Source organism: Haemaphysalis longicornis, unplaced genomic scaffold, assembly GCF_048455015.1.
Source record: "Haemaphysalis longicornis isolate Haplotype H1 unplaced genomic scaffold, Haemaphysalis longicornis Haplotype H1 scaffold_6, whole genome shotgun sequence".
Taxonomy (NCBI): domain Eukaryota; kingdom Metazoa; phylum Arthropoda; class Arachnida; order Ixodida; family Ixodidae; genus Haemaphysalis; species Haemaphysalis longicornis.
The window spans coordinates 95,698,546-95,724,445 of record NW_027526407.1 but is presented as its reverse complement, the minus strand read 5'-3'; the positions used below and the strand labels follow the sequence as shown (position 1 = coordinate 95,724,445).

General features: G+C 47.6%; 2 protein-coding genes across 2 annotated transcripts in view; one reads left to right on the top strand and one right to left on the bottom strand.

Moving 5' to 3' along the window:
* Positions 1-25,900, top strand: part of LOC144141060 (D-beta-hydroxybutyrate dehydrogenase, mitochondrial-like) — a 122,195-nt gene that overhangs the window by 79,320 nt on the left and 16,975 nt on the right. The window lies entirely within an intron of this gene.
* On the bottom strand, positions 12,335-25,370 carry LOC144141776 (retinol dehydrogenase 7-like). The gene is made up of 6 exons (XM_077673272.1): positions 25,224-25,370; positions 24,690-24,903; positions 23,909-24,115; positions 22,301-22,483; positions 20,753-20,885; positions 12,335-13,180 (listed from the first exon to the last, which is right to left on the bottom strand). Exons 2-6 carry the CDS (start codon positions 24,892-24,894, stop codon positions 12,850-12,852), a joined length of 1,059 nt encoding a protein of 352 aa, XP_077529398.1. The 5' UTR covers positions 24,895-24,903; positions 25,224-25,370; the 3' UTR covers positions 12,335-12,849.

Sequence of the window (25,900 nt, the reverse complement as noted above, 5' to 3'; positions counted from 1 at the left end):
GACTCGAGATGACGAAATTATCCCAGCGATACTTCACTGTTTTCGGAACTCCACATGCTTAAGAACAAAACGCTGGAATCAACCCAATAATGACGCTGAGTACCAAAGATTATGTGCCATTCGTCGCCGTGCGGAGCGAAAAGCCCTCCGTACAAAATCTCTAGAAGATTTACGAGCTTCTAGAAGGGCTCAGAGACATGTAATGCGTCACCTATACAAGCTTCAGCGACAACGGTGGAGGAACTTTTGTGCAACGTTAAATACTCACACACCGTTGACGCGCACCTGGCGTGTTGTCAAAGGGTTACGCACGCAACCTAAGCAGCTGCGCCCTTTTGTTGCCCTCTCACTGCACGAGCACTCCTCTTTGAAATTGGTCGCAGAGGAATATTGCAAGATCCTCTCCTCATCAACGCTGAATACACTTCCACCTGTTAGTCCCCCAGAATCAGCCGTTCCAGCACTGGACCTGCCTTTTACATTACAAGAACTGACAGCAGCAATCTCCGATGTAAAAACCAAGTCGTGTCCAGGTCCGGATGGCGTTAGTTACGCAACCTTCACGCACTTGCCTCACAATGCCCTGCTCCGTCTCCTAGAGTTCTACAATTCCTCTTGGGTGAGCGGTACTCTGCCCTCTGACTGGAAGCTCGCCCAAATTACTCCTGTTCTAAAGCCTAGCCGGCCGCCCACGTGTTATTCCTCTTTTCGGCCTATAGCTCTGTTGAACTGTATTGGGAAACTGATGGAGAAGATGGTACATAAAAGAATGTCTTGGTTTCTCGAAAGCCGACGTTTTTACCCGCAAGAGATGAATGGATTCCGTAGGCACAGATCGTCTATTGACAATATAATTGCCCTTATATCGTCAGTCGAGGAGCAATTGGATTCTAGCCGCATACCAATCGCAATTTTCATAGACATAAAAGCTGCCTACGACTCTGTCACACACGCAGCCATTCTAACTGCTCTTGCAGTACACGGCTTTGGAGGAAGACTCTACGCCTGGATCGAGGATTACCTTGCTGGACGTCAGCTTTTCATGCGCACTTCGGATGGTGACACATCACGTTTCCCCGTCGAAAAAGGTGTTCCACAAGGAGCCGTTTTAAGTCCACTGCTATTTAATTTGACTCTCATAGAGCTGAAACGGTGCCTACCGCGGGGAGTTAACATCACGATTTACGCAGACGACATTTGTATCTGGCACGCAGCACGCTCCCGACGCACCACTCAGCAACGTCTCCAGAAGGCCCTCTTCTCCATTTCAACCTACCTTGCTGCTCGTGGACTTCACCTATCGCATGAGAAAAGCGTTGCAATGGCGTTTACAAGGAAGCGCATGGATCAGTACCCAATTCTGCTGAGTGGACGAGCCCTCCCGTACGCCCGGACCCACAAGTATCTTGGCGTAATCATCGACCGTAATCTCTCCTGGTCGCCTGAGATAAAAAGACTGTGTGCCCGCATCTCTGCGACGTCTCAGGTTCTGAGATACCTTGCCGGTTCCCGCTGGGGCAGCAACTGCGGGTCGATGCTACAGCTTCACAAAGCTTACGTCGATGGCCTCATACGCTATAGCCTTCCCTTACTACACCATGCAGCGCCTACTAACAAAATGAAGCTAGAAGCGGCTCGACGGAACAGCCTGCGCATTTGTCTTGGACTACCCAGAGGTTCTTCGGGTGCCGGGACCATCGCTGAAGCTTGTTGCTTGCCTCTGGACGCACTCATGTTACAGGAGTCGCTCCGTGTCCACTACCGGCATCTACTTCAACCTACACCCCACTGTCTGAGCAGGATCACTGCGGCCCAGAGTTCTGGGTTCGGAGATGCTATTAGAGCTTTGTGCCTTCCCAAAACGACGCAACCGCCGCGAGCAATGCCATCTCAGTTTCCGCCCTGGACATTAGCGTCTACTCGTATAGGTTTAGGCATCCCAGGGATGACATCTAAGAAGATAACGCCTCAGGCTGAACTGCTCCAACTGGCGTTGGACTACATGCACAGGTTGCATTCCACCAGGGTTCATCTTTTCACTGATGGGTCTTCGCTGCCGCAAAGTTCTTCCTCTGGACTATTCGTCCCGTCGACTGGTAAACTCTTTTCCTATCGTTTAGACAGACCAACGTCCTCGACATCAGCTGAACTACACTCCCTCAAAGAGGCAATCCGCTACATCCTACGTCAAGAGCCCAACGAATGGACCATATTCACTGACTCTAAACCTGCCCTTCAGTGCCTCCTTAAGAGCGGCAAGCACTTCACATATGAACTTGCCGTTCAAGATATTCTCTACCTACACCACCTTGCAGTAGGCGCTGGGCACAATATTGTTTTTCAGTGGGTGCCTGGTCACTGTGGGATAACGGGAAACCAAAAAGCTGATGACGCTGCCTCTGCAGGCCACACCTGCCGAAATATACGAAGAACATTTTTTACCAAACACGACGCTTCCACCATGGCCACACGTTACGCTCTTTCAGAGAGAAACAGAATATGGTCAGATCCTACCCACCACCACAAGTTTCTCTACTCCCTTGACCCTCAGCTGTCGTCAAGACTTCCTCACCAGCTCCCCCGTCATCTAGAAACATTATTTCATCGGCTACGACTTAATGCAGCTTACACCAACAGCTACCGTTTCCGCATTGGACTATCTACCGCCCCCAGGTGCAACAACTGTGCATCGGAAGACACTATTGAGCATCTTTTACTCCACTGTCCTGCCTACAAGGACTCTAGATCAACTTTGCTACAGAACATTGCACGCATAGGTTATACGCAAGGACCAGTGACCTTAAAAACCATTTTAGGGCCCTGGCCATCTTCTCAGCAACGCCTAGCCCTAAAATTTCTGTTTTCGTACCTCAACGACACTGGCTTAATTCAAAAACTTTAAATCTCTTCACTCTGAGACTTTCGCTCTTCCCCTTTTACTTAATTTCGTTGGTCCCTCTCTCAGCTTGCATCTCTTTTCTGCCCTCCTCTCTCTTGGGCCTTTCTTCCTTTTCCCCCTCCCCTAACAGAGTAGCATGAAGGCGATTTTGTACGCCGGCTAAACACTTTGTTTTCTAATAAAGAGCTTCTCTCTCTCTCTGAACCGAGTCCTCATGCGCTCGTTACCTGAAGACCTGGCAATTCTCTACCGTCCGCGCGTGAAGGAGACCGCCAACGACAACGTTGAGCCAACATCTCGAGAAGAGCAAGTCAAGGCCATCATGGCGTTCTTGAAGGTTCAGGTGCAGAGCAGGGAAAAAAGTACAGCTTTTCGATCGAACTCTGACTCAAAGATGTCTTCAATCCGGCAGCAGCCGCGTACCTTCTCTCCTCACTTGACGTCTGCCTTGTCCTTGTCAGCAGGCTCTGCATCGGGTTCAAAAAATTTGTCGCCGGGAGGAAAACTGACGTGCTACCTGTGCGGTAGCCAGGGCCACAAGGCAAGGGACTGCCAGGCAGTCTTAACAGTGCCGGTAAAGCGACGGCGCCTTTCAAGAAACCGCTGCTGTTTTAGACGCGGTAGGCAAGGGCACGCGGCGCGCAACAGCCGCACTAGCGCGAAACTCAAGTGTGAGACTTGTTCGAGACGGCACGTAACCGTCCTTTGCGACCTTTGGGAGCGATTGGGGACCACCTGCCAGACTGCGTCTCGCCGTGATGGAGACGCCGATCGTGAACAACTTACAGAACGCGATTGTAGCGTGACGACCGCTCCTACCAGCAGCATTTACTCCTTGTCGGTGCTGCTCCAGGCTGCCACAGTGTGGGCATATGGAGAGTGCGGTCGGCCGGTGTTGGTCCGGCTACTTCTCGACACTAGAAGCCAACGAACCTTCGTGCGCAGTGACCCAGGCTGCCAGCTGGCCCTGCCTGGTTCTGAAATGGAGCGCTTGGCCGTGTTTACGTTTGGAAGCTCGCACTGCCGGATATCGTGCCAGTGCTGGAAGGTGGCTATCACCTTACGCAGCCGATTCCATTCATTTTACATCACCCTCTACGCTCTTGAAGTGCCAGAGGTCTTCAGGGTAGATGGTCCACCCTTGAAAACTGAACTCTTAAATCTGCTTCGCGAAGGCAATTTACTCGTTGCCGATGAACCCGCCGAAGGGCACATACAAACGCCGACTATAAGCGTGTTAATAAGTTAGGACAACTACTGGTACACTCGTGAGCGGACGCATCGAGCACTTCAGTGACAGCTTGTGCGCCGTTGATACAGCGTTCGGCTGGGTCCTTCAAGGACAGTACTCACGTAGCAATTACACCCTGGTGAGGAGAAGCAGAACTAGGGCCTTGTTTTTGGCTTGCGTTGAAGGACAAGGCGAAAGTTGGCCGGGACCGGGACCGAGCGATCCCTCAGAAATGGGGGGGGGGGTTGGACGCCAGAGGGATAACTGACCCGCCTGAGAAGACTGAAGCCGAAACCACGCTGCGTTAGGAAAGTTTCGGAGTGGACTCCTCAAAGAAGACGGTAAGCACGTAGTGCCGCTTATGATCGAAACGGCCGGCAGGCCTTACGTCCAGCACTAACCGGGTTGTAGCAGAGGGCAGACTTGGATGGGCGCTACAACGCTGTGAATATCACCCGAATCGTCTGGGAGAGTACGATGGCGCCATCTGCGAGTACTTCAAGGAAGATCATGCGGAGCGAGTGCTGAAACCCACGGTCCCCGGGGACACAGGTTATCTACACTCTGATCATACAGTCGTCAAACGGGAGGCAGTAACACCAAACTTTCGCGTAGTATTAATACCTCTTCGCACGAGAAGGACCAGCCATCCCTCAGCGACGCGCTGGACAAAGGAGTTAAGATTGAGCTTGAACTGGTGCAATTACTTTTGCAGTTCAGGTGTTTTCCTCTCGTCAGGAATGCAGATATCTGAAAGGTCTTTCTACAGATATCGATTCACCGAGAGCATGGTGAGGCTTTGCGTTTCCTGTGAATAGATCGGTTGCAGAGCAGCGATCATCTCAATCCAAACGTAATGGATGGCGGATCACGAGGGTGCCGTTTGGGGTCTCTTCAATCCCGTTTCTTCTGGAACCTACCTTGCAGCCCCACCTCGAAAGCTGGAAGGACTGGTATCTAGAAATATCAGCTCGCCAACAGCGAACCTTTTACGTTGCCAAACTGGCCATCGGCGCGCGTTCAGAAAAAAAGAAGCGCTGGAGCTGTACAAGACAGACAGCCCCGTTATGGAGCCAGCATGGAGCTTTGGAAGCGGTGCTCACACTCCAGCATAGTGAAGGACCGTTTCACCGCTGACTTAGTTTCTCTTCAGAACGTTGGAGAAAGGGCGCCAGCTTTGAAGATACTTGAGTTGGACATGGATTACATGACGGACGACGTAATACTTACAACTCAAACCGTGAGTTCTTACATTTCGAAGCATTCCCAGGAAGGTGGCGTGGAGCGCTACCACAAGAGTCTCCTGCCTGGCGGGCAGCGAACCAGATGCGCCATTCAGCGGGTCCGCGTTTTGGAATCAACCGCGGCTGCGGGAGGATGTTGATTCTCGATCGTGGGAAAGGCACGGTGTGCGGGCGATTGGGCGAAGATGAGAAAGAAGTGCGCGGAGTTTGGCTCGCGCTCTGCTTGATCGTCAGAAAAAAAACGTTCAAGGTGTTCCGAACGGTAGCGCGGCGTGGGGTCTTCTCGAGCATCACAACTCATATATGAGTGGTGGGTTCTCTTTCTCGAGCGATCGCCCGTTTGTTCCGGCCATGGGTCAGCAACCGGCGGCCCATTGGTCGCCCGCCGCCCGCCTGGCGTTATTATGCGGCCACAGGGATCGCGCTGGTGCCAAGGAGGTTAAAAACTTCTGGAGTGGTGGTCCCCTAGGCACGCGCACGCGAGCGGGTAACGCCGGGGAAACCGGTTGGCAGCCATCTTACTCCATCCAACAGCGAGCACAGCTTCACCGCTGGCAATGCAAGCAGTGGGCGTTGGCGGATGCGTTTCAGCATAGAACAGGACAGTCGGTGTAGTTGATTTTCCGCAGATTTTAAGGGCAGAGCACTTTATGGGCACGACGTGTGATTGTAGCTCGTCCGCTGGCGCGCTGTCTAGCCACCGCCGATCACGCTGAGCCACGCACCCCAACAGAGGCGTTCAAAAGATGCCCCCTTTTCCCTACATTCAACCTTCCGGCCAAGAGTTAAGGGGTGCTTGAGAGCGCAAAATCTATACAAGCAGAACTATTCGCAGCTGCTGGAACCGTTGGCACTGGTCACACATGTCCCCGCTAGTTAGCGCAAACAAAACTGCATGTTCAATTGAGGCAAAATATAGCGCTTACCTGGCAGCCCCGCGTTCATTTAGTTAAGAATGGTCATTGGGTTGGCCTTTACGATAGTAAGCGAAGAAAAAAAAAATAGCAGTGGCTTAGCTCGGCTATGCCTGGGTATACGTAGCGTGAGCTAAGGTTCAGCTGGTGATTGTTAGCGTTCCTGGTTGTCTAGGATAAGCTGGTTATGCTTACTGCTGCTAAAACGATTTCCAATCCAATCCAATTCAATCCAATCCAGTCCAGTCCAGTCCAGTCCGGTCCAGTCACTGCTCCTCGCGCATGCGCAGCACGGCTCTCCAGGAGCCACGCGAAACGGCTATCAAGCGGCTCCTGCGCAGCGTCAGACTTAGCTACTGAGCAAGGAAGGCGCACAGCTTGGCACGCGCCGGCGCCTGTGCGTCTGCCGCGGCTATGACGTCACTCCTCTGGAATGCGCAGACCGGCGAATGTGCAGACTCAATTCTCTACACACCCGTACGCCAATTGGATTGGATTTCAATCTAACACAGTCCAATTTAATACAATCCAAGCAAATCCAAGCTAATTCAAAACAATCCGATCCGATCCAAACCAATCCAATTCTCCTCAAGCTTGCGCAGAGCGGCCCTTCACTGTCAACGCGAAACTGCTCACCCTCAGCCAGTGTAGCTTACGCTACAAAAAAGCCGTCGACGAAAGAAAACACCCCCTCACGATGACGCAGTAAGGTTCCAGCACGTTCGAGATGAATGCAAGTACAAAACGAACTGAGCTCCCGTTCGTGCTGTTCCAGGAAGAAGGCGCGTGAGCACTGCGAAGTCGGGAAAATCGAACTGCTTTGGACAAACCACTGTTTAGATTATCAAGATGGGAGTGAGACAGGGAGAAAAAGAGCAGATGGCATCGTAGCAATGTAGGGATAACGGTGCCACAGTCCCCATGGCTAATTTTTGCTGTGCACTTCCGACAGCTTTCACGTTGAGTGTAACAGGTTTAATTTTTCTCGTGTGTTATACACGGGATATGGCACATAGGGCAGTTTACGCAATAATATATGAGCCGAAGTTATTCGCGTATGTGCGTATTCGCCTGCAATTTTCCCGACATGAGGCACGCTGTGGAGTAAATGAAGTTGTAAACAAACTTTTGTTTTATCCATGGCTTCAGTGGCATAGCCAGGGAGTGTTCGCACGCCGAACACTCCCCGAAAGTTTTTGAGCTGCGCGTTACACCCACCGCCTCCTCCACATTTCGGCCTTTTTTTTTCGTCCAGGTTGTTCGCACTACGCATAGGTATATTATATACGAAACAACATAAGAAAATTGGATAGCAAAACGAAAATAAAAGAGGTGTGCGTGGCGGATACTTTTCCATTTGTTTTTTTTTATTGGAGGGGGGGGGATGTACAACGCCTCCCGGGAGAAAAAAATCTGACTACGCCATGGCTAGGGTTTATACAATATCTAAAAAAGCATATGCAATCCTGCACGTGCTGCCTAAAACTGAATACAGTCCATGAGGCACTTAAGTAAATAAAACACAGGCCACAAAAACTAAGCAGTGCAGAATAGTCAAACCAGTTCACCACCTTGCTGCTGCTATGGTTCCCATCTGTGCTTTACAGACATAAAATTCGTCCTTGTTTTTTTGTGTGCGTACGACGTCTGTTTTCCCGTTGATTTCTTCGAAAAATTGCTGAAGCCCGATGTTTAAATACAGGTTGGAAATTTTCTGTAAAAAGACAGAGAGAGAGAGAGAGAAAGAACTTTATTTGCCCAGAAGTAGAGAGCTTGGGCTCTCCTTGCAGCGTTAGTCAGCCAGGAGACCTTGGTCGCTGGCGGCTTCTTCGGCCATCTGGGCAAGGCGTAGCTGCGTTAGAGGATCAGAGCAATGCAGCAGGGTTTCCCAGTGCTCTAGGTGTTTGATATCTATGGGGGGTAGAGGGGTCTTGCTCTGTGGTTTTCTTTGGTATTTCCACATAATGTGCGTGAGGTTTGCGCGGTGGCCGCAGTGTTTGCACTTATCCGAGAAGATCTGTGGATGTACCCGCCGCGGTGGCTCAGTGGCTAAGGCGTTGCGCTGCTGAGCACGAGGTCGCGGGTTCGTTTCCCGGCCGCGGCGGCCGCTTTTCTGATGGAGGCGAAAAGCAAAAACGCCCGTGTGTACGAGATTTCGGCGCACGTTAAAGATCCCCAGGTGGTCAAAATTAATCCGGAGCCCTCCACTACGGCGCGCCTCATCGCCTGCGTTGCGTTGGCGCGTTAAACCCTACAATCAATCAAGATCTGTGGATGTAAGTGACTATGGGCCAGCGGGTTCGGGTAGGGAGCGGTTTGAAGTTGCCTCCATGCCTTGGCTTGCGCAGCGTTGAGTGTACGGTGGGCGGCTAGAAATTCGCACCTGCTGTGTTTGTAGTAATTTGTTATCTCTTTGTACGAGTTGACGCTGTCAAATTTCTCTGAATGCTCTGCTGCCACTGCGAGAAGGGGGGGGGGTTAATTGCTGCTCGGATGACGATCTCGCAAGCAGCTGTGTGGGCCTGCTCGTTGCCCTGTAACCCTCCATGTGCAGGAGTCCAGAAAAGTTTTGTTGACCGGTAATTTGGTGCTCGCAGCTATCGAAGCATTCTTGCGGCGACTTGGAATTTCCGCCCTTTGCTGTAGCTACGTATGGCTGCCTTCGAGTCGTCGCTGATTATTTGTCTGGCTCGAGTTGCGTTGATAGAAAGAGCGATTGCTGCCTCTTCTGAAGATGTAGTATTTTTTTTAGGAACTGTCGCTGAGGAGAGCGTTTGTCCTTTGTGGTCTACTACCACCACAGCCATGGCGTTGTTGTCGGGATAGTCCGCTGCGTCTACAAATATTGTTTCGGGGTTATTGCCGTATTTTTTTGTGAGAGCTTGTGCTCTTGCCGTTGTCCTGGCCTTATTATATGTCGGATCCATGTTTACGGGTAGTGGAGTGGCCCGTATAAGCTCTCGTAGCGTGGTGCGTATGACAACTTCGTCGGTTTGTTTCGATCCATAGTAAATGGAAAGTTTTCTTTGGATTTGTCGCCCCTTAGGAGTTTTGGAGAGCCTTTGAAATTGTCAGATTTGCTGCGCCTCTATGACCTCGTTGATGCGATTGTGAAGGCCCAAGGCATCGAACCTGTCGTTTGGGTTGACATTGGCAGTTCAATAGCTTGTTTATGTGCCCTTTTAATCATATTGTTGATTTTTTTTACCCTTCTTCTTGGTATTAAGGTAAGGGTGACGTAGATTATCGGGCTATTGATGAAAGCCTGGACCAGTTTTATGGTACCTACTTTCTTTTTTCATCCCCCCTTTTCGGTTGGTTATGCGAGATATAAGGCGGATGGTCTGTGTAGTTTGGTTGTCCAATGCCTTTACGATTTCCGTGTTACTTCCTGTGGCGTGGATATTTAAACCCAGTATTCGAATTGAGTTTACAGTAGGTATGGTTCTTCCCGCGTGATGCAGCTCAATCTGGGGATCATCAGTGTGCATTGACCGTCGCGTACGGTGTGCAGGGCGTAGGATAAGTAATGCTCACTTCTCCGTGGAGCACGTCAGCCACTTAGGAGAGATGAATGCGTTTGTCATATCTACGGCGAGGTGTAGTCGTTCTTGTATTTCTCCGTCACTGCCTTTCTTGGTGCAGAGCGTGATATCGTCTGCACAAAAACTGAATTTCAGGTCCTTTATCCCCTCTAGTTTCTTGGGTAGATCCAGTAGAGCCATATTAAAAAGGTATGGAGATAAAATGAGTCGTGCGGTGTTCCTCTGCTGTCGAGGTTGATATTTTCGCTTCGGATGCAACCAAGACTGAGTGTGGTTGTCCTGTCGCTTAGAAAGTAGCGGACATAGTGATAGGTTCGCGTTTCTACCCCTATATTTTCGAGACTCTGGAGAATAGCTTTGTGTATCACGGAATCAAACGCTTTGGCTATATCTAACCCAATTATAGCTCTGGTGCCCAGAGGGGAACCGCCGTGCCCCTCGAGAATCTGCTTCTTCAATCTAAGCATGGTGTCTTGAGTGGAGAGCTTTTCTCTGAAACCCACCATAGTAAAGGGGTATAGATCTTTTTATTCCCTGTATCGATTGAGTCTGTTGAGTACAACGTGTTCCAGAAGCTTTCCTAGACATGACGTGAGGGATATTGGTCAAAGATTTTTCCAGATTTAGTTTCTTTCGCAGTTTTGGGACCAGTTTTATTGCGGCTGCCGTCCACTGACTTGGTATGTTGCCACTTTTCCAGCATTTATGGAATTATTTTGTCAGCACCCCCCTGAGGTGTCGTCTCAATTTCGGATTATTTTATCTGTGACAAAGCGTAAATTTGATTGTTGAGTGGGTCGCAGTCAACCGTTCAGGCCCCAACTGAGCAACTAATGTTTGTTCAAAGGCTTCTGTAAAACATCTTTACCATAGAGAACGCCCACTATTCGCATGTAACGATTTTAAGCCCTTGCATTCTCCACTTTGTGGCCAATGTTTAGGACATGTTTTCATGCCTTTACCATTAGTTTTCACAGGTGCCGATAGGTCACTAGAAAGCAGCTCAGTGTAGTAACCTTCGGTGAAGGTGCAACAATCCTCGTTCAGTGTCACAAATTCTGTTATATGTGGAACAACTGCGCCGAGAACAAGCGAAACGCTTTTCCAGAAGTCCTTCCGATGGGTGTAGTAAATAGTGACAATTTCGCAGTGGTCGCAGAAGGCTACATTTCGGCGCAGATATGCGTCAAAAGTCGAAAATACGGCAGGAATGCATACCCTTGTCGCAGCGTCGCTCTTTCGCCTGTTCTGTAAAAGGAGCCAACTTCAGACTACTCCGAGAAAAAAACATGTGTATTCTTAGGCATCCAGCCACTCTTACGAACCAGCGTCTGTCCTTCAGCGATCTGTGACGCACGAAAAAAAAACTATTTCACTTTGTGTTTGCCAGATGAAAAAATTGGCAGAGAAAGTTTTCGGTTGCAACTGCGCCTGCTCTGCTCGAGTGAGATAGCGCGCTGAAGGGGACAAACGATTGAAGGCTGTTTCCCACATACATGCTCATAAAAACTCCCAAGCATTTCCCCGAGGGTGAACATGGTTAAGTGCGAATGCACGGGGTGATGCTATGAGGGGGAGTAAAGTTAAAATCCGTTGGCATTCGCCCGTGAGCGCGCGCGAGCCGACCCACGGAGGTCTGGCAGTTTATCGCTGCATATATAGGGGGGTACGCCGCGCCGAGCGCGCCGAGCCAGGTGGCTGAGAGAGGAGGCGAGCGCAAGGGGAGAGGGACAGCTGCGCATGGCAGCTGCAGCCGAGCGAGGGGGAGAGGAGAGAGTGTGACGTCACGGTGGAGAGAGAGGCGCGAGGAGCGGTGCGGGGAGCGGCGCGCACCCGCGCAGCCACGGCGAGGAGGCGGAGCGAGCGCGGTCACGTGGTGAAGTGACGTCACCACGCCGTTGCTACCGACGCTCCTCTCCGCTCCACGCCGTTGCTAGGGAGAGGACGACTGCGGACGCCGCCGCCGCCGCCGCCGGCGGTGGAAGGTTTGGGGTCGCTTATAAAGTGCATTCGCACTTAAAAAATGATTCTTGCTTTCTGCTTCGCAGAAAGCAAGACACTCGACACTCGAGTTTACCAGCGACACTCGAGACTACCATAGCCTTCAGAAGCGTTTGAATTCGAGAGGAGTGGCAGTCTGGCGCAACTCCGCAACTGCTGCGGGGGCCCAATGGGTCTTTTTCACGTTTTCTGCCTGGGGCATTATGGTGACTGCCGGCTTCAACAGCGTGGTCCGGTTCCACCGCTGAAGTTGTTATTAAAACCCGGTTGTCTTGAACCTTGTTTCATTGTTACCGTCTAACCAAAGGCTAACATGGCATTTTTTTACCTCAAATGGGGTTTTACATGGACAAAGGAAGATCTTTTCAAGTTGTCATTGTTCCCCAGCACATGTTTTGACATTGTCCCACATCCCACATTTACACTTAGGCGGATTATGTTTTTACTTTGTTTTTGTAGGTCCAAAAAAGGAATCAATTCTTTTTCTCAAAAAAGGGAACTCCAGAATAAACGGTTTTTATTCCACTTTCGTAAATTATTGTATATTCGCCGAAATATTTCTATTTGTCTGGAAATCCCCCCTCTCCCAATATGCTGTCCTGCCACTTATGTCACAGCTTTATGCACTCGGCCGTCCGCGTGAAGGATTGCCCCTTGGCTATGGCAGAGCCTTGCGCCTATTTTCTACACTTCCTCTTACTGCTAGTACATTTATCGCAACTGACGCCTGTCAGCCCTTTAAGGAGAAGGTAGGACAGAAACAATAATATAGACCACACCTTTCTAGTAAAACATGACGGTACCCCGCAAAGAATAATCTTCCAAAAACCACCAACAACATCTACACTGACTGATAGTTTCAATACGTGTTGTTCCTCTTTTAGCAGAGGTCAAAAATATGTAGTTTATGAGATACTTCCTCACTCAAAGCCTGTCAAGCCATTGTTGCTCTTAATGCTAAAACAGAAAAAAAAATCGCCACATAATTACTGCTAAGTTTTAAGCCCATTCGAGGTCACATTCCCCACGTCATTATTTTGCGCCCAATAAATAATATAGCGTCAAAAAACTCTGCAGGCATCTTGCGCTGCACAAAATAAAAAATCGAATCGAGTGATCCCCACGCTGGATAGTAAGGTTTGGGTTCAGATTCCCTGATGGCTAGAACCATCTGATCGATCACTTCGTCGACATTTTCGCGGCACAGGAGTTTCGGAACAGTTTTTGCAGCTGTCAACCATTCGTTAATTTCCTTTTCGCTGTAGTTGTCAAAAACGTGGCGAGGCAGTGCAGCGATTTCTTCCTGAATCGACTTGGCGGAACACAAATCGTTTAATATGGGGGTCCTGAAAAAGAAAAGGAGAAAAATATGCAGAGGCTGCAATTGGGGAGCTCCAAACATGAAGCGCAAGACAATCTGGACTGACTGGGAAATGTTAAAATTATAGCGATACAGGGCAAACGCACAAATTTACCCATCCACACTCACACACTATATATATATAAAATATATATATAGCGAATCAGAATGGGAAAATGAGGGGCTCGTTTAAAATAAGACAGAAATAAGATTTGGCAGTCAAGCAAACCTCGGAAAGCAAAGGGGAGGATGTTGTAGGGCATTCAAACAGATAAAGAACATTGAAAGAAAGAAAGAAAGTGGAGAAAAAGTGGAGAATATATATATATATATATATATATATATATATATATATATATATATATATATATACATATTGTCACGGGCTCGGTCTGATGGCTCCTTACCATAAACGGCACCAGTGGCCAACCCCCGCTCTGCGGGTATGCGCCCTCTGGGATAAGTGAACCCATAGGCTGGGGGAGAATAAGACGCTCGCTGATGTCGGTGTGCGTGCAGAACCTGGGACATGCGGCTGCCTTGTCTGTCGTTACTATCCCGTCTATTTTTGTACCTGCAACCTGCAATCTCTTAATACATCCCCTTCGTTGCCACGCCAAATATATATATGAATATATATATATATATATATATATATATATATATATATATATATATATATATAAGCAGTAAAAGAAAACTTCTCGAGGAGCCAGAAAAAATACTTGAGAAAATGGTAGACGCACGATTACAAACAAAAACAAAAACAGTGGTTTACTGACGTTTCGACTAGAGGACCAGTCTTCATCTTGAGTAACATACAACGTTGGAGCACGCACGCTTATATAGGTGCAGAGGGTGTGCTGCAGTGTACCCTTTTTTTTAACAACATTGGTGGGTTTGGGGCGAGGGAACAGGGAAGGGAAGGCATTATACATGTGGCACTATACATGATGACAAACTCTTTTCTAAAAAGCCCAGCAATATTCAACTTCATTGATTAAAAAAAAGACCGGGTAGGGAGCTGTTCAAATACACTTTTCATACGAATTACACGAATAATTCGTGTAATTCGTATGAAAAGTGTATTTGAACAGCTCCCTACCCGGTCTTTTTTTTCGTGTAGATCGTATGAAAAGTGTATTCGAACAGCTCCCTACCCGGTCTTTTTTTTTTAATGGATGAAGTTGAATATTGCGGTGCTTTTTAGAAAAGAGTTTGTCATCATGTATAGTGCAACATGTATAATGCCCTCCCTTCCCTGTTCCCTCGCCCCAAACCCGCCAATGTTGTTAAAAGAAAGGGTACACGGCAGCACACCCACTGCACCTATATAAGCGTGCGTGCTCCAACGTTGTATGTTACTCAAGATGAAGACTGGTCCTCCAGTCTAACCCCTCGTCGACCGTCTCCCCAATCGACCTATTTTGGCACACTTTGACGGTTCTGCTCCGACCGAAATCCACATGAACGCAAGCGGCCACGGCATAGTTACTGTACTGGTTCAGAAGCACGCCGGCCTTGAACGAGTGATAGCGCACGCCAGTCGCCTTTTATCACCTTCCGAGTGAAACTATTCAATCACCGAAGGTGAATATGTGGCTCTTGGATGGGCCGTGAAGAAATTCCGCTCATATTTATACGGACGGCCTTTCTCCGCGGTAACTGACCACCATGCCCTATGCTGGCTGGTTTCTTGAACGATGCTACAGGCCGTCTCGGTCGCTGGTCTTTGCGCCTTCAGGAGTATGGCTACTCCGTGGCCTACAAGTCTGGCAGGCTCCACAGCGACGCCGACTGCCTGTCGCGTCAACCAGTCGACCAACCTGACACAGCTGACCACGAACTCGATTCTTGCGTCCTTGCACTATCTGACTTTCTCAACATTGCCGACCACAGCGCCGCGATCAAGCATCGCGGTCGATCATTGTCCATCTCACCCCCATGCCGTCAGACCCTGCATTAAACGCATTTTTGCTCAGTGACGGCGTGCTATTCCGCCGGAACGTTCGCGCAGATGGCTCTGCCAAGCTTCTCGTTGTTCCTGAGCACCTCCGGCCTGACATCCTCCACCAGTAGCACGACGAGCCGATGGCTGGCCACCTTGGCGTCGCTCGAACTTACGACCGTGTGTGTAAGCGCTTTTATTGGCCTGGACTGTACCGATCAGTCCGCCGCTACGTCACGGCGTGTGACCTGTGTCAGGGACGGAAAACCCCTCCCTTGGGTCTAGCTGGATCGCTACAACCAATAGAAATTCTTTCCGAACCTTTCTTTCGTGTGGGTTTGGACCTAATCTGTCCTTTTCCCTGTCCCGTTGAGGAAATGACTCGGTTGCAGTTTTGACCGATTACGCGATCCGCTATGCTATTACGCGTGCCTTTCCCACCAGTTGTGCCACAAACATTGCTGATTTCGGGCTTCACAACGTTATCTTGCACACGGTGCCCCCGTCAGCTCCTCACTGACCGTGGCCGGTACTTCCTGTCTCGGGTTGTTGACGACCGCTTCCGCTCTTGCCTCACAAAGCACAAGCTAACCACCGCCTACCATCCGCAGGCTAATGTATTGACAAAAGATTGAACAAGATCAGCACCGACATGCTCGCAATGTACGTTTCCGCGGATCATCTGGATTGGGACGTCAGTTTGTCATGTGTTACGTTCGCGTGTAACTCATCCCGCCACGACACCGCCGGCTATTCTTCATTCTTTCTTCTCTACGGCCGTGAACCCACTCTTCCATTGGATACCCTCCTTCCTGATGCGACACCTCTGGCTACAGAATATGCTCGTGATGCAGTCGCTCACACTGATGTGGCCTGCCAGGTTGCCCGTGCCAAGCTCTCGGCTTCCTAGTCCTCTCAGAAGCACCGCTATGACCAGCAACTTCGCATCGCCCACTTTAAGCGCGGCTCCTTGGTCCTTGTCAGTACCCCATGCCGACCCATTGGGCTCTCCGAAAAACTGCTGCCTCGCTTCAAAGGCCCCTAACGCATCAAGCGCGTGGTCACACCGGTCACCTACGAAATCGTTCCAGTTGCTTCTTCCTCCCCGCCACTGGACCCTGCAGCTCAACTAGTCCACGTCGGCCGCCTCAAGCCGTATTTCTCAACGGCCCCACCTGCTCCCTGAGCCTAATTTCAAATGTGCACCGAGGCGGCCCTTACCCCGCCGGAGGGGGTCATGCTACGTAACTCCCGGAGCATTTCACGTAGCATTGGACTGGATCGCCTGGTGGTCAATCGATCGCACACTTCATCTATAGGTACGTGCCTCATCAGTGGGCGCGCACGGCAAGCCGAAGTGGCGGGGAAAAGATCGCCCAGACACAGACTGGCACGAGCTGCAATGGATGCCTTAGCTTTGGGCTCTTGGCATTCAGCTGTAATTAGCTGTAAAAAGATGGCCTATTCAAATCTCCTGCCTGGTAACTATGCCTACATATATAAATGCGTATGTGTGTATTTATATATATATTGTTGTGTGGTGGCAGAAGTGACGTGGCGATCCATGTTTTATGGAAAGTGGTCTAGTTGTAAAGAGGTTTGGTGGACTATTTCCAGAATTTACATGGCGGCCATAAAACTGCATGCGCAAGGACACAGGCACTTCTTCGTACTCATCGACATCTTCTAAATTGAGTCGTTGCAGTATGGGACATTGCCCACCTTCGTCTCTCGTGACATGACCAAGTAGAGGGCGACCGTCCCGGTAGAAGCCGCGAGAGATGATGATTGTAATGTGGATGGCCAATGTGATGGAAACATGCAGTGAGGAATCTGTTGGTGCCACGGACGACGATGATGGGCTTGGTGACACCTGGCCAAGCCACACCAATGTTCCGAGCGGCAACAAAGTGTCGAAGGTGGTCGGAGACACGTCGGACGAGAGGGTTGGGGACACATGTTTGGTTCGTCTCGTCACGGCTGGTCTCTGCAAGTCTGGATCGGCGTGTCACGGGCGGGCGCACGAGGCGGAGGACGTGGCCGAGCTGCGCTCGCGTTGGAGCTGCACTCCCCTACATTGCCCACGAACCATCTACGATATCTTGCATAAGGAGAAGGCGTGAAGCTGTGGAAGGGGATGACCAACCCGCACACTCTACCAAAATGTTACGAGGAAGATAGTGTATTTGCAAGATTCGTACTGCGAGACACCATGCACCGCGCAAGAACAAGGCTGAGTGCGCGAGAGAGAGAGACCGGTGATGATAATGACACGGGAAAACATGATGATGACCACAGTGAGTCGCGTAGATTGTCGACCTCATGCACCAGCAACATATACACGCCTGGTAACAATAAATAAATAAATAAATATATATATGTATATATATATATATATATATATATATATATATATATATATATATACAGTCGAACACGGTTATATCGAATTATTGTCTATATCGAACTCATAAATTATCCCCTTGAAAATTCTGTGTAAAAGTATAGGAATTCGTACGTTTATATCGAACCACATTTTTCTCGACATTGGGTATATCGAACGCCGCGCGAGTTGGAAGGTGCTCTTCGGCGGTCGCTGCACTCCCGATTGAGGTTGAGGAGGATGTGGAGGAATGCGCGGGCATGGCGAAGACTGGCTCGCGTAACTAATCCCCCCTACCGGAACGAATTTGCGCTTGCCCAGTCGGGCCCCGCTACCGGCCGCCGTAGCGTTAGCGGACGGAGCCCGGTATGCTAAATCTCTCTAGGCACACAAGCCCGAACGCTCGCAAAATATGACAGTGCGTAGGCATCTGCCCCGACTGCGCACGTCCTTTTTTTTCGGGTGCGTACGTTCCCCGGCTTGCCGAAAAAGAGTTTTTCTTTCTCTATGTAGGCTTCCCCCGATGTCGTTTCGGGAAAGGGAAGAGGGAACGAAAGCGCTGGCGGCCTCCTCCTCCTTTTGCATTTTGCTGTTGTTGCTGCTGTTTGGCGAGTTGTCCCGCACCTTTCGGAGATCACTGTTTCTCTCGGAGATGACCATCGCGAGCGCTTTGTTGGAGTCCGTTCAGAGAGCCTTGGAATTGCTACCCTAAAAGTTCTTGTGGTACGCGCGCTGTTCTTCTTTTGCGTGCGTTTTGTGCATGGTGTGCGAAGGTGCAGCGTGCTGCTGGAATTTTCCAGTTGTGCAGCCTCGAGAAGATCGAGACCAGCGTCTTTAATTTCATTTCCAGGACGAAGAAGCAGGCCAAGATGAGCGATTTTTTTTCACGGAAATAAAGTGTCCTGTTGCGTCGTGAGTGCGGAATTAGTTGTCATTCTTGAATGCGACGATCGGTAAGCGATCGTCCGCCATAGGTGAGGTCTCAAAGCCTATATTTTTTATATCGAATTTTTCATATATCGAAATAATTCTCGATCCCCTTGGAGTTCGATATATCCGTGTTCGACTGTATTATATATATATATATATATATATATATATATATAAGACAGAAATAAAGGTTGGCAGTTAAGAAAACCTCCGAAAGCAAAGGGAGGATGTGGTTGGTCATTGAAGCAGATAAAGAATTTGGAAAGAGAAATTGGAGAAAAATGCCCGCCAGGTAAGACCCGAACCCACGACCTCCAGAACACCGGTCTGGAGGTCGTGGGTTCGGATCCCACCTGGCGGGCATTTTTTATCCACTTTCTTTCCAAATTCTTTATCTGTTTCAATGACGTACCACATCCTCCCTTTGCTTTCCGAGGTTTTCTTGACTGCCAACGCTTATTTCTGTCTTAATAAAACGAGCCGCTCATTTCCTATTCTGATCCGCTATATTTATATATATATATATATATATATATATATATATATATATTTATATATATATATATATATATATATATACATATATATATATATATATATATATATTTATATCTGTGGGTGTGCGTGTCTGTAGCCGATTCGTGCCCGATTTCCAATCGTAAGTCCAAAATCCTTCAGTGCAGACATTCTCCCTGGAGGTAGGATTCAACACAGAAATATAGTGGTGCTATAACTTTTCATTTCGAGTTGTTAGAATGCCTCTTATGCCCCTGGACGGGAAATTACTTTGGCAAAGCCCCATGTGTTTTTTCCGTTACAGGATGCAGAACAAAAAAGCAACAATTATTCAGCCGATGGAGATCACTCGCGCCATGCAAGCTCGCGGGACGAAAGCATGAAACGCGGGAGAACTATGGACCAACGAGCAAGGTCGCCGAAGACTACGCCCGTCTTCAGACCGCTGTATGAGCTATCTGGGGCTTCCTGGAGGTGCACTTGCATTGTAAATTATTGTACATTCCTCGTTGCAACGCAGTCCTTGCTTAGAGGCCCGGAGGGTCAGATCCTTGACGCTACTGGGCTACTGAGCAGTATCGCATTGGGTAGAGAACAAGAAATGCAACTCCTGTGCTCAATTTCAAAACTTAATCATATAAGTCTTTCCGCTTATTCTTTGCTGCTGCGTTCAACAGCTACAATGACTCCAGGTTTTTATAGAATGAGGAACTTAATGCGTCTAAAACATGAAAATGTAACTCTTGCATTCAAAAGATTTTCTCGTTAGAATAAATGAGTCACAACGTTTGAAATAAGCCATATTATGAGGAGCACATTGAACACGCACGTCACTGATGAGGTCCTTTCGCTACCAGAAGTGAAAACGCATTACGGGACGGTTTTTGCGATTGGCTTAGGCTCCATATAATCTGACGCAAATGAATAAAAAAATAATAAATCAATATAACGTGCTATTCGCGCTCAAAATTAGTGAGCATTTTTGACCATATTCAGGGAATAGCGAAATAAAGTGTGAGGGAAATAAAAGTTACAAACCAACACGTCAATATAGAAGCACATCGAGCGCCACTCTGCCGGCCGACGCTGCCTAGCAGAGTGGTCGGGTAAGAGTAGACTGTCTCACACTCTGGCCAACCGGCATATGCGACCGTGCCACTTACATTGCCCTGTATGAAGAGTCACACCCAGTGTTTCATAAAATGATTGCTATAAATCAGAAAAGATATAGGACAGGTCAGAAGCAAAGCGATACTAACAGCGGTCGGAAGGCAGACTAAAACAAAGGGTACGAAAAACACCTCTTTGCCTATAGTTGTGGCGTCGGTGAACCTGTTAACATTCTTTTAAATCTACTTCCTGAAATACATCATCACTGACTCCACGAAACATACAACGCTGGAGTATAATTAAAATTTAGGCATCAATTGTTCGATTTCTCAGTATATAACCGTCGTGCCCAGCATTACGAGCGCTGACGGTAAGGCCCCAAATCTTCGAAACCAAAAAACATGTAGTTTGCCTTCTTGACTCCTTTACAGTGAAGAAAGCCTTGTGGCGAGAGAACATGTTGCTGGGCGTGTTGGTTTAGGTTTACGAACACACAGAGTGCCGCAAATACCAACACACAAGCGCCTGTTCATGTTCTCTTTCTTGTGTGTTGTGTATTTGCGCTCATTTAGTATGTTCGTAAACGTTGTGGCGAGTTTGCCAACTGCCATTTCCGTTTCATAATTTTCTTAAAGCGAACAGAAAACAAGTGTTCGGAAAGGGCGACTCACCTGTACATAGTTGGCTCTATAGTAGTAACGTCCACACCTTTGTCCACGCATTCTCTCCGCAGACCGTCGGCCAGAGATATAACAGCGTGCTTGCTCATTGAATACGAAATCATTGTAGGACTCGTTGTACGACCTGTTTAGTGCGACGAAAGCAGCCAATTAGAATCTTCCTACATGCTCAAGATGCCCTGGCATCTAGTAGTTCCAGGCAAGAAATTCGTGTATGGGCACACCACTTCATTAAAACTCTCACGTGTGTGGTTGTATGCCCCTAGTACACAGTGAAAAAATAAAATGCACGTTTCAGCCATTTGAACCCCAGTCCAGCATTCCTCCTTTGGAATGGAAGATTTTAAACGCACTTTTTTAGATCTACGTCATGATTCTTTGACCTGATATAATCAACCCGGGTTTTTGGAGTCTTCCCCAACCTAAACGAACATTGCCATAACAGGGCTTTACAATGTAGATCTGGAGCGTACCCCTGTGCCAAGGGCCCCGTAAGATGCTTCAGGAAGTTACCAACAAAAGAAACATGTGCCCTCGCTTTCCCGACCTCTTGGCTAAAAATAGAAATCTCCTGCGTTCACCAGTTCACCCGCTTCATTGCTTTGAATTCACTGAGTCGCAGGTGTCCTTTCCACTTCAATGCATCTAACCATGCAGAAAGATATTAGTTCATCACATAAAGTTGATAAAGAATTTTTTATGCATCAAAACCACGAATTATTATGCAACCAGGGCTACGAGTTTGGTCTCTTTCTCTGGTGTGCATCGGCAATTCCGTGCTCAAGCGGGCACGTTACGCCTAGACCACCCACTTCAACTTACCTTTCAATGAACGTATGTTGTCACTATTTGATGCGTTTTCTTTTCGCTAAAATTGTTAAATACAGGGCTCATTCCGATTAGGCATTGTGTATCTTTGTTAGTTGACGAATTGCAAGCCTTTTCTCTTTGATTCCACACGCAAGATCGGGCTGATTGCAGCGTGACCATCTTTAGAATCACCATCTTCAATCCCAAATGATCAAATTGTTTTTCGTAATAAGCAGTAGCAGGTAATTTTGCCAAAAAATTGTGCAAGTGAAAAGAAATAAGGGAAGTACATGCGGCACGGAGAAACATAGGCAATGTTTATATACGCAGCACGGAGGTTACCCGTATTAGCTTGACTTCTGTGGACGATAAACGTTTTTGTATGATTTGGCGAAAGTAAAAACAGTAGAGGCACCAAAATGTTTAAAGCTATATTTTAGGTTCTGACTTTCCAACTGTCAAAGATCTCGAAGTTACTTTGGTGTTAGGTCAGTGCATAATAGAAAGCACTCTTTGACCATAAAGTTTGAAACCGAATAAACGACCTGTAATGTATATATAGCGGTCTAAAAAGCTAACACAGTACTGAAAACTGTAAATGTCCAATTCCAACATATTTTTCTGCATGAACGTTATTGACGTTTTCCGGTTGTTCCTGGGATGCACTCAATAATGTTGTTTGTAAAACAAGCATAGATGGGCGAGCAGGCCACTTTTTGTCGTACTTACCTGCGCAGCTTGCTACGATGACAAGGCGTCCCCTAGACTTTCTCAGAAGAGGCAAGAACTTCTTGCATACGCTTGCAACGCCGAAAACGTTCACATCGAAGATTTTTCGCGTAGTCTGCATACTCTCCCATTCCAGGAGGCCGTAGGTTGCAATTCCGGCGTTGGCTACGACCGCCCACAAAACTGTTGAACATGGCGAAATAGGAAAAATTACTGTTGTGCGTCTGAGAATACAAGCGAAATGACTCATCAGCTCTTGGCTGCTTTTTAAATAATGGAAATCTGGCGTGCCAGTAAGGACACTGGTACTTCCGCCAGAGGACTGCTTTCCTTCTGAGATCATTTCTTAAAAATGAAGTAGTAAAAAGGCTTATTTTGCCTTCCTTGCTGTTCGAGCACTTGCTCTTCTGGGTTGTGTTTCTAATGACAATAGCTTTTTTGGCTCGGTTAACAATACATTTTCCACTGTCTGTGTGCCTGCTGTTTATTAGAGGCTTTGTTGGTCCATGTAGCGTAAATATTCTTGCACGGCTTTCTTTATGTGCGCATGTGTGTCACCTACATTACCCACAATATTACTTGTAAGTATTCATTGGTGATTTCTGTTCTAGTCTGTTAAGTATCGCCTGTGTAAGGAGCGTGAAAGCACTGAGCACTGCTTGATATGTTGCAAACAACATACATTTTTTGTAGGCTACACACAGAACGTTTTAAAAGACTTCCGCTTTTGTCGGCAGTATCTTAATCCACCAAACAATGAGACATATTACAGTGTCTTTGCATTTCTGGACTTCCATGGCCGTGCTTAGTATCTGCTACATTAGATATGAGGCCAAATATTATCCATATCAAAGGTACTCATTACTAGTACAACATTTTCGCACAGCCTTCTCTCCTATTTGGATGTCCGCGATAGCATTGAAGCGCCCCTAAAGTAGTCCATATTGCTCGCTGGCGCAGTTATTTTAATCCAGGTATCCAATTCAGGGAGTAACCTTTATTGCCAATAATTAAAGTGCCTGAAACTGTCTTCAACTTGTGTCACTAAATACAGGCTTTATTGTGAACAGTTTTCTGCCTTCTCCGGTAGGAATTCTGTGTTTCATCTCTGTTTGTCACTTTTATTGGTTCCGTATGGCCTGCTCATCAATACAAGCCATGCATATACAGTCCAATTGCCCAGCTTAATAAAAGAAAGTTACATAGTATGCTGCTGATAGTTGTCGCTGATTAGTGGTACTAGGATGTCGCTGATTTATCGTGCTTACAGTACGCTCGCGCTCTTTTCAATTTATCCCACCTCCCCGCTGTCTCCGAAAAATGAAACAGAATCAATCTAATTGTTCGGCTTCCGAATTCAGCCTCTTCCAATATTATTGCCTAACATAATTTTGCCGGAAATTAGGACATATTTAGGCCCTTCATTAAAGGTAACAAGCATATTCCATAGGCTGTTACGAGAGGCCAATCGAAATTTTCCCACCTCACGCTCCCCTATTTCCTGAGTTTGTACCGCACTATGAGCACCGAGCACAACCTGAGAATGACTTACTCACACGAAACGCTCATTCCCAACAAGAAATGTAAGTTAAAGACGTATGAACTCACCATTAGTGCCGAGTGTGCTTTTCACTGTGGCGATAGCATCACAGATCTCTTCCTCTTTGGTGACGTCCATTTGGAGCACGTGAATTTTGGAGTCTTTGGAAAGTTCCCGCGCCCCATCGCCAGACGCATCAAGGCAGCCAGCGTAGACGAAGAAACCATCGCGTGACAGTCGCTTCACAAGCAGGTTTCCAAAACCCGTGTCACAACCTGCGGTTCGCAATTATACGAGTTAAGGTTTCATAACTGTCAAGGAATGCATTGCACAATCATTTGAGTCGGGATTTTTTTTTGCATTTCAGTAGGCTCGCAGAAGTTGGTTAGGCCCGATTAGTTTTTCGCCAACAGAGGGATCTTCAGCTAAAGTTTATTTGGAAAGTTTATTTTATTTTTGAATACGTTTTCAACAATCATATAAAGCATTTCTTTTCGTCGTCTTGTGACAGTTATACCTGTAACGTGGAGACAGCAGTGGGTAGAAAAATATAGGCCTTCAAAAAATAATTACAGAGAAGTGCTCCGAAATTTTCGCTGGTTAGACCACAAGATATCGAACGACCGGATTATCGACGAATTGTTGCAATCAACTAAAAACAAATTACGTGCTGACACTTCCTCACTTTCTTACACGAATGTGTTCTCGTGAATTCTTCCATGCTGGTGTCACGGGGATTGAAAACAGGTGTGGTGTAAAAATCGATCGCTTGTCCTCTACAAAACACCTCGTCGAAACGTAACCTTAGCAACTAAATACGCAAAAAAACTTAAAAACATTGGTACTTACCCGTCACCAGCACCGCCTTTCCATCGCTGTCAATGAGCCTCATAAACAGCCTAGACCACAGAAGCCTCGACAGCCAATAGCTAGCAGACACGACGATGATGAAAGAGCCTAAATAGTCACTGAGCTCAAGTAAGTACTGCTGACTTTGCCACAGCTTCCACACAGGAACCACCAGGGCGAAGAACAGTATCCACCTCGTCCTCATCCCTTATTCCTGCGAGAACAAATTAACGTAGCCTAAAATATATGTTTGAAATTGTGCCTGAATGGTCATTTCGTTGATTTGATGCGCATTTAGATTGTTCACGAAATTAGAATAACGCTACACTTCTGCGCGCGCTCCACGCACAGTGGCTAAGACGCGATCTATATCCTCTGCACCACAAAAGAAAACAAAAAACAAATGTTTGCCTCCCCATTCAACCTTTTCTATGTGCTGGCATTTATTCTCCCCGGAGGCTGTCCTTATCGAATATACCCTAAATGACATTAGCTTAATAAAGTTTCCATATTCCACAATGATATGAGACCTACCGTAGAAACACTTTCCTTGGCGTACAATCCTCACAGATGGTTTCAGAGAGGTATTGAGCGCCACGTCGAGCGCTGTTGGAGCCACTTCAAGGAAATCATCTAACGTAACTAGAATTCCGCTTAACATAGCGAGCTGATCCTATAAAAAGGAAGTACTAAACTGGCTGAACAGCGCACTTGTGGTGCAACGTCAAAACCAGTCTGAGGAATTACAACACCAAGTTTTACCCATTGCGCAAGAAACACGCAAACAAGTTAAACAAGTAGAAGCACCAATGTCCTGAATTAATTATAAACCTTTAAGAACGCGTAGACGCGCAGCCCCATTGCGAAGTATGAACAATTTTATTGTAGTTTTATTGAACGTCTCGCTCGCATTGAAAGGACGTTGTGCTGCTTCTATCGCCACACCAAAGATAACGCGTTGCCTAAAACACAAGTGGTTCGTCGGAAAGCAATATTTTAAATGATTTTGCAATTTATCTTTTGCGACACCCTCAAAATTAATGGGCAATATCCCTGAAAATATAATCCCTGTTGAACCCTAATGCAAAATCTTAAACTTGCGTCTTAAACTTGAAAATGGAGCCAGAAAACTTTGATCACTCCATTGTAGATGGCTACAAACTAATGCAGGCCAGCTGGGGATCTTTACCGAGTTTAAAAATGCTGTAAAC